General features: G+C 36.6%; 1 protein-coding gene across 1 annotated transcript in view; it reads left to right on the top strand.

Annotated features, from left to right (window-relative positions):
- LOC122258582 (proteasomal ATPase-associated factor 1) overlaps positions 1-5,639 on the top strand; it is a 7,172-nt gene extending 1,533 nt beyond the window's left edge. Inside the window, exons 3-7 of the mRNA XM_043024596.2 lie at positions 1-39; positions 1,134-1,339; positions 1,927-2,066; positions 2,483-2,682; positions 4,491-5,639. The exon at positions 1-39 is cut by the window's left edge and continues 57 nt beyond it. Coding sequence (XP_042880530.2) covers positions 1-39; positions 1,134-1,339; positions 1,927-2,066; positions 2,483-2,682; positions 4,491-4,745 — 840 coding nt within the window. The 3' untranslated portion in view covers positions 4,746-5,639. The remainder of the gene's footprint in view (positions 40-1,133; positions 1,340-1,926; positions 2,067-2,482; positions 2,683-4,490) is intronic.
- The last annotated feature ends 4,361 nt before the right edge of the window (positions 5,640-10,000 follow it).

Genomic DNA, 10,000 nt, shown 5'->3' with positions numbered 1-10,000 from the left:
AAGCTACATGTCTGGGAGTCTGAGAATGGTGAAGTGAGGGTAAGTTTGTCTTTCTTTGTTTGTGTTTGAGATATCAATGAATTATTGCATTTTTCCATGTGAAGGTCTTTCCATGAAACGGTATAATGAGCATGGATTGCCGAAGCACACTATCAGAAATCAGATACAAAGACGTGCAAATACATAGAATGAAAGTTAGATGTTGAGGGTCCTATACTCTGCAGCACATTTACTTATACTGCAAGTCGTTTTTATCATGGGAAACTAATTGTTACAGTATTATTAATTTTATATAATTAAATTTTTTATTATATGTTTGATATTTGATATTTACTTTAATTACCTATTTGATTTTGAGTACATATATTACTTGGTGTCCAGATTTTTTCAGATGATGAAATTATGGTTCCAAGTAATTTTATACTATGTTTATATACTTGTGTTGTTATTTTGTTGCAATTGAATCAACTTCCTTGTTTGTTTTCAATAAGTCTTAAAACCTATGAGGATATTGGAACAACAAAAAGAATTAACAAAAGCACTTCTGAAGTTTACTCAAAAAAGGCCTGAGATCTGAGGTGGGAGACACTTTTCCGAAAGGGACCACATCTTAGTGCATTCAACAAGGCTTTTGTATCTAATGATGTGTGTGTTTTCTATCATTTTATAGAATTATGGTTTCAAAAGTGTTTTTATCTTATCAAAATGATACTATTTAGCATTTGGTTTGATATGCTGGTTATATAACTGCAGAAAAAATAGCCTAATTTCAACCAAAGAAAAAAGCCTTTATGAAAGTGACCTGACGCCATGGAAAAGACCTGTCATGGAAGTGTTAGAGCTAGCAAAGATTATTACTTCAAGATTTATTGGTTTCATAGATAGATTATTTGTTAATTTAGTTTTTAAATATCCATCTCATTTTATTTATTTATTTTTTATTTTGTTATTATAGAACTATAGTGCTATTGAATTATTTTTTTTTATGGCCCTAGCAGTGAGAAGTTTGCTATTTCTGACTACTGTGTAAAGTATTATATGTTCATTTATTTTATTTCAAATCTTATAAATGTATATATATATATATATTCTGTAATCAAGTATATACCATATAAGTTTCTTGATAATTCCAGAGACTACTGGAAGGTCATCTCTTTGACGCATACACCTGCCGCCTCTTCCCCTCGGGCATTGTGGTGCTGTCGGGGGGAGGGGACATGCAGCTCAGGATATGGGATGCAGCCAGCGGGCAGTGTCCGGTTGTTCTGAAGGGCCACACGGGAGCTGTTCTGGACACAGCCTTTGTTGATCGAGGGAAGAACATAATCTCTGTCAGCAAGTGAGTGACTTCCCATTAAGATCTGTGTTGTGAAGAACCAGCTAAGTTTGTTAGTCTCAATTTAAACTAGGATTAGGTATTGGATGCCACATCTTACAAATATTTTTATGGTTCTTTGAATTTCATGCAACTCCAATTAAATAGAACCTAGATGAATTCTAGATAGGCTGTTTGGTCAGTGTTTGAGACAGTCTATGATTAAAATGCCTTAGCTTTTCTGTTTTTTGTAATTGCTCTTAATTTAGTATCCTAAACAAAATATAATGATAAGTGAATTATTTTCTTAGAACTTATGTCATTGTAGAATAAGTTTAAGAAGTTACATTGTCACTCTGCCTGCCTTGTAAAAAAGGAATTTGATATCCTGTAGAAATTCAAAAGAACTTTACACTGCTTAATTAAACAGAATTGATATCTGCTATCATTTTACTCCTCTAAATAATGAGATAAGGATTACTAAAAGACCGATGAGAAAGTCAGAGGCATTTTGATTTATATAAATTATAGACCATCATACATATTTAGTACTTTGCATGTTGCTTGCAAATTTGGAATGTGATCTTTATGCAAATCACATTTTGTCACAGGGATGGCACAGCAAGACTTTGGAACTGTGGTCAGAGCAAATGCATAGCAACTCTCCTGACAGTAGAATCACCAATCACTTCATGTGCAGTAACAGATGTCACACGCCTAATCAATCTTCCGGCACCTGCAGAAATACCAGGTTTGTAGTGGTTTAATCACCTTAATGCTTGTGCTGTGGAGTATCAGTTTACTTGCTTCTTTCTTACCCATTGATATGTATGACAGTAATTTTAGTGATTTTTTATTATATGTAACTGTACTTATTGCCTTCATTAGTTATTTATGTTTTTATTTTGGGTAAAATAGAAGTGTAATACTAATACTAATGATAGATATATTTTCATTATGTTTTGCTTAAAACCACCTTCCTGTAGGGATGAAAAAAATAATAAAACTTTAATTATCATCTTTAACATTGTTAAAGATGATAGATAGCTTGTTCACTAGATAGGTTATTAATTCCAAATGTACATAGAACTCTCAAGAATAGGATAGAGTATTTTCATTCAAATGGCTGTTATTAAGACTGAACTATGTCAAACCTCTGCTCAACAGATGATTTAGAGCACGGCACTACAGGGAAACTACTGCTCCTTGGCTGCGAAGAGGGCATGGTTCACTTGGTTGCTGTGGAGAGTCGGACTGTCCTGGGGTCGTTCACGCAGGGAGCATCTGTGCTGTGTGTCTGCTGGGCAACACCTACAGTTGGGGTTGTAGGACTCAACGATGGACGTCTTGTTATTGTGGATGCAGAGGTCAGTGTATGAATCATCAAAGATTTTTTTTCAAATATTTCCTCATTTTTTAAAACAGTATTTTTGGCCAGTTTCATTTCATCATTGCTTACAGTAGTGCTAGGCATAATATAGGGCAATTGGCTTTAGTTTCTGAGTCTATATTTTTACAAACTATCCCTTCTTGCTGTTGTGTAATGATTCATATTTTACACTCAGAACTAGCATCCAAATCATGTAAAATTTATGAATGATACCTGTATACACACGCAAAGATCTTAGGTTCAGTTTGTTATGACTTTTCTTTCTTTTATTTTTACCAACTACAAATCTCAGGGGCTTTGTATAATTATTTATCTCATATGATCAACTTCACTATTAACCCATTGTGGATGGGGAACCTAAAGACCTAACTGGCAGTCAGGATGGGCAGTCTACGACTGCTGGCGGCACCGGCTAAAAATTGAAAGGACTCCGACCTCTGGGTAGTACAGACTAGCCCAAAGAATATTTTTTCATAATAAATCCATCACAGAATGCAGGTTTAGGCTGACTGGAACCCTGCATTTTTTTAGATTTTATTACCGGGGCATTCAGCATGATGTCCACACAATGCCGCCGTTCGAATATTTAGTCCTAAAATCCAATAAAATGGCTGGCTGGTGGCATGTGTGCCGCCCGGCCACTTGGGCTTTATGCGAGGGGTACAGTACTGTACCACACGTCAGAGAGGGTTAACCACTTCACAATTGCATTCAGGGGTGAATTATTATCCGGCCTAAATCAATTAAATGCAAAATAACAATACTTGTGCCGCCCGGCCACTGGGCTTTTGAATGCGCGGTACAGTACTGTACCACCCGTCCAGAGAGGGTTAAGTGATCACCATAAAATGTTTCATAGTTTAAGGGTACTAAAATTCAAATGAAATAAATATATATATGTATATTATGTATGTATGAAAAGATTATGCATTAGAATTAACCCACACTGGACGGGTGGTACAGTACTGTACCGCGCATTCAAAAGCCCAGTGGCCGGGCGGCACAGTATTGTGCCAGCCATTCAATTGATTTAGGCCTAATAATTCGAACACCCCGGCATTGGGACATTCAAGGCTAGAATTCCCCCGTCGTGGATGGGTTAAAGGTCACAGACAAAGGTTTTTATCATAAAGAGTTTTTAAGAAAGATGTAATTTACACTTGGAATTAACTAATATCTTTAATTTCAATTAATGACTGATATTACTAGACATTGAAAGACCTAGTACTATGGACTTTTTGTTTTACAACACCAAGATGTATATACACTGTGGTAATACTAAATAGAAGACAACTAAGTCCTGTATTCCATGGCATTCATTGACAGTGTTTGTGATATGATTTTACATAGCATTTATAAAGTGAACAAGATTTGTAATGCTATAAACAGTTCATAGATAACACTGCTTAAGTTTTAAGAGCTAGATACCATTTCATACTTGGTGTATGATTAATGCTTTGGCATTTTTATCTCTTTTTTTATACCAACTAATTTTGCCATAAAAGAAGTTTTGATAATGTCATCTTTATGATAATATGGTTGTTTATTATTGGATTTATTTATTGTTTGTTTCTTTATATGTATATTTTCACCATCTTTTTAATAGAAGAGATCTTAAATGCTTTGAGAAGGGATATATTGTCCTTTAAAGTGTGATGCAGTGATATGTATACATTCAAATTACAACTTGTAGAATTTCCTTTCATCACATTTTTACTTTTCTTCTCCTCTTTTCAAAGATGAAAGTAATATCAAGTTAGTAATGTTAACTCTAATCTTCCACAGGCTCTTGTAACCCGGCCTCTGTCCCATGACAGTGCCTCCCCTGTTGAAACTGTAACCGCCTTCAAGGGAGGAGTGCTGGCAGGACGACGAGATGGAATCTGCCAGTTTTACAACCTGAGTGGATCTAGCGCTTTCCAGCTAACTGGTTCAGACTGCGATCCAATATACAAAATAGCACTGGATTCCAGCTACATCTACACAGCTTGTCGAGATGGACTGATCAGAAAATACAGATGCAGTGATATTAATGTTTGAATGAGGCCTTAGAATTTGTGATATCAGTGATACAAGGAAGACATGGAAAGCTTCCATCTTTTAGGTTTCCTCCATTGACACTTGTTTCTCACTCAGCCAGAATCAATCCGAGGGTGGTCAGATACCGAAGTCTTGCTCTTGAGTTATATTACACTGTATTCAGTTATGTTTGATGAGGATGAGGAGGTTTATAGTCTTAATAACAAAGTCATACCCTTTATTTAGCTTTCAGAGCTGGAAGATACATCATTAGCAATATGAATGGAATTACAAAAATGTCATGTTGAGGTTGAAGATGATAAGCCTATGTAGTATTATTATTATAATTGTTGAAAGTTTCAGTAACATAGATATAGTCTTTTTAAGCAGCAGTGCCTGTCAATATCAGACTTCTCATACATCTACAGATTTTTCTAATATTAGGGGGTTAGGTTACAGGCAGCTCAAAATTTTACTTGACCTAAACATGGGCGCTTCTATGACATTCATTTGATTTTTTCATTTGTAAGCCTTTGGTAATGGAATTTGTTTTTGGTTTTCGTTTATGGCAAAAGATCTGCACAAATGATATTGAATTGATATTGTATGGTTTCCCGTGAATGGATTTTGAAAGGAAAACAGGTTATTAATGTATATATTCTGTATGGGAACATCAGTGGAAAGCATTTCTGATTTAAAAAAGAATATTGTAAATTGCTTGCTCTCTTTACTTTTGTGTGTACATTTCTTTTATATACCTATATTTTAGGTGGAAGGGAAGTATTACTCAAATTAACACAATTTGAAAAAAGAGAACGTTTTTCGTTTTACAATAGGAAAATGGTTTGAAAGCATCACAGACATATGCAAAAACATGAATATGCAGAGATAGACGAATAAAAAATACGATGATGAGTTAATTTGTATCCTATATTCCTTATGGCAATATTCAATATTTACTTAAAAACCTCATGAGATGTAGAACATAATAGATATAGCCTTCGCCTCTACCTCTTTCTTTATCTCTCTCATTTTTCCTAGCCTGTGTTTGTTTAATTGTTCCATCCATGCTCTTTGTATGTAGAGATGTACTTGGTTGAGGACTGATCGCATTCGAGTAGGATAGGTGTGTATTTGAAAATGCTTCTGACATTTACTTTGTAGACTGATTTGTTGCATGTGCTTGTGCACCTAGATCGGATGCTTTGTAGGTTCTGACAGCAATATACAGTAAACGGGGTTAGCAATCAAATGCTCCGTCCATGGTATTCTGAGATGGAAAGGAGTGTCAAATGAAGCTGCTGTAGGCGTGTGAGGTGAGGAGGGAAGTATTAGGTATCAGCCTCACACAAATTGTAGTTGATACCACTAAAATTACTGTTGTCATAACATTGAAACAAATGTTTCTATCAAACCATCACTGGATAGGGAACCAACAACGCGTTCACTTGAAATGGAACTCAAACCAAACCATGAGTACTAAAATTACTGTTGTCATAACATCGAAACAGTGTTTCTATCGAAATCTTATTACGACGAATCAAAGCATCACTGGATAGGGATCCAACAGCGGGTGCACTTTGAAGTCGTGGAACGGAACCCGAAACGTCACCATGAGAACCTGATAATTCACGCTGCCATACAAAGGGCGAAACGCCGGCTTGCGTCGGGCCGCTCGAGTGCGGCGGCCGCCTCGCCTCTTGGCGCGCTTGCTCCTCCTCTCCGCCTCCTTGGCAGCAACGTCGAGGCTCCGCACGAAGTCGACCAGCCCGCTCAGCTCCGACATGAAGGCGCCTCCGACTGCCCGTTGGCGGTTGGTGATGTCAGCCGCGAAGTCCTCCAGGAAAGACCTCGTGAGGCCAGCGGCACTCGTGGCCTCCCTGCGAAGGCGCTGAACGGGGCGTGGCGTGCTGCCGCCGTGGATTCTGAGGAGTTCCTCGACCCCGTCAAAGAAGGACTTCTGTTGCGCAGACACTGCACATACGAGGCCGAGCAACAGGACAGGAATAAACATCTTGAGTTTGGTCTCACTTCTTTCAGAATAAGAGGTGAATGGTGTGTTTATATATACCAACCGCAAGTGAGGTCAGAGTTGAGGTCGTGAGCTGAGACGAGTTAATCGGTACTTCGATGGTTATGCGGGAATTTATACAATAGTGTAGAAGTCAATATAGAAATAAACGATAAACGGGGATTCGTAAGATGGTAAAAATGGAATAAGGAATTTGAGGCATTTTGCATCGGATTTATGTTGTATCGATGTCGTACATAACTTAATAGTCCATGTATGTATATGGATTTTACAATAAAATCACTCAAAATTTGTGAAACGTTACTCGGAATGAGCGCGGGAATTTGAAAATCCACGGAGCAGTGATGTGCAAAAATTCTCAGAAAGGCAAGGACTCCAGTTACTGAAAAGACACTTCTTTCCAGGGGTTATTTCATTCCCGTAAAAAAAACATCTATTTTGCAGGAGCCTCTGTGTCTTGTTCTAGTAATGAATGCGTCCCACTTGGAGGTTTTCGTTTTCTACATGAAAAACGCTAGTTTTCTTTGAGTGCTTTGGGTAACATACGGGTACACTATTTTATATCTGTATATGGCTGCTCTGAGCACGATGCAGTACTAATTTTCTCTGATTACTGTAATATACATTTATACTATATTCCCAATCAGTTTCACGCACACACGCTCACACACACACACACACACACACACACACACACACACACACACACACACACACACACACACACACACACACACACACACACACACACACACACACACACACACACACACACACACACACACACACACACACACACACACACACACATATATGATTATCTCCGTCACATGGTGCGTACTGTGCTACCGTGATTAACCTACTACTCTGACATAAGTATTACTCAAAATGCAAATTCAAACGTTAGGATATTTCCATATATTCATAGTATTGATTGCATAGTGCAAATTATCGGAACTGTCATGGGTAAATCAACTGAATTTCCGATATTCTTTATAACATAAAATTGCAAAATAATGATCTTATTTATAAACTTGAAAATAAAAGTACCAAATAATTTTATTTACAAACTCACTTCACTTACGTCAGTTCTAGCCTTCACATTTGATATACAAACAGCTCTATGATCTCATACTAGGAGCCTCGTTGTTTCATTTATATCTATACACCTCTTTCAATAGAGAGAAAACGAAGGCGGAAAATGCGCCGTTTGCTGAAATTACGCTAAAAAAAACTTACTGTTGTAACTGCCAGTATTAAAGAGACTAACATGAATAAATTTTGACAAGAAAATTATGAAATTGAGCGAACATGTCAAGTTATCAAAACAACTCCAAAACGTGAGTCACAGTACTAAAAATTGGAGAAGAAAATCACATGATTCAATAATGTCAACGTAAATCAATTCCGATATATAAAATGCGAAAGCCTGTCCTAAAATCATGAATCTAAACGAGTATATCAACATCATTTTGTTCTCTCGGCTGAACAGTTACCGCAAACTACCGCAAACAACAGACAGTTAAAAGCGTCACGTCAACACCTCGGGACCTCGACTCGCCTTGAAAACAAATGATGACCAGATTGCATCATGGTCATCATCATTCAACTTCAGGAACAGAATTACCACGAAGGGAATCGGCTTCGGTTAAAGATATTTCAGCGAATTTATTTATACAACTTCACACCGCGAAAACGAACAGTTGACGTGTGCAGTTGGAATTTTGAATTTGAATTTGAATTTGAATTTATTTTTGTCATCATCCTGCCATCCGCCCAGTCCCGCATCATCATGCAAATACCGCATCATCATGCAAATCATGCAACTACCTGTGCACAGTGAGTGCAGTGCTTTCTCAGAACAACTGCCTTACTATTTCATAACAAGGAATGAGATTCTATTTATGACCCATGTTTTCATTATTGAAAATGCTTAATATTTCTGAATTTGGTGAGTGCAGCGCCCACCTAACATGCCCAGAATGTAGGCCTCCGATATATTCAGGCTCGTCAGAGTGCACGTGAGATCGGCGAAGCAAGAGTGACGCGTTTCTACGGAGGTCTTTCCGAGGACTTCCGTCGAAAGGCGTCGTTTAGATAGTCAGTCTCATTCATACATTTCTTCTACATATGGATGTATACATACACACACACTCATATATATATATATATATATATATATATATATATATATATATATATATATATATATATATATATATATATATATATATATATATATATATATATATATATATATATATATATATAATATATATTAATATTAATATATATATATAATATATATAATATATATACATATATATACATAAACATATATATATATGTATGTATACATATATATATACATACATATATGTGTGTGCACATGTTTATGCAGGCCAGTTTGTAGATTTACCCTCAGTATCAAGTGATGCATCAGCATACGCTCTAACGTCGACGTCGTAGAACGGCACACTCGTGTCGACAAGTGTTCACTGTACTTGTTCGTCTGGTTTTCCAAGGCAGCGCTCTCTTATGGTCGAGATTACGAGCGCATTCCTAATAATATGAGATAACATAAAGAAAGAGTATCTACAATTACTAATATGTAGAAATGCCACCCAATTATAAAGGAAATGTAATCGGTGGAGGTTAGCCAAAATTGGTTATCAGTTAATGAATTCGATCGAGGCATTTACATAGTCTGAGGAACACTAATTAAGAACAGATTTTGATATCAACGGATATAATATGAAAGAATGTCCAGAAAATGATCATGGATATCAGTCATTATATCTTATACAGTTGTAGACATAATATATTTATACTTATTATCATTTATTCATTTATTTGTACAACCATTTTGTCAGTTTCATGCTACTTTCGCATCCTTGTAACAATAATGTAATGGGCGGAGAGAGCGAGACCAAAAACGGTTTCCTAACTGAAAATTATCCATAAGATAAATGTCTTCATAAGTTTCATTAATGATTATTGATTGGGTACCAGATTATCGATTTCATGAATTAATTTCTTTCGATAATGTTGGTTCATGCACACACACGAATATACTCGAGCAGCTTGGCCTTATTAGTTTTAGGGGCGGAAGCAAATTTTCAGGGATTTACCTCCAAACAAAAAGAACTTTCTGGGGGACAGGGACACTTTAATTAAAAAGCGGACACACAAATACAACAGGTGGAACTTTCAACAACAGGAACTAACGGAATTCAGTTATTAG

Source organism: Penaeus japonicus, unplaced genomic scaffold (genome assembly GCF_977035675.1).
Source record: "Penaeus japonicus unplaced genomic scaffold, GWHDUDI00000001_assembly GWHDUDI00000004, whole genome shotgun sequence".
NCBI classification, from domain to species: domain Eukaryota; kingdom Metazoa; phylum Arthropoda; class Malacostraca; order Decapoda; family Penaeidae; genus Penaeus; species Penaeus japonicus.
The sequence above is the reverse complement of the archived record's forward strand: the minus strand, read 5'-3'. Positions and strand labels throughout refer to the sequence as shown.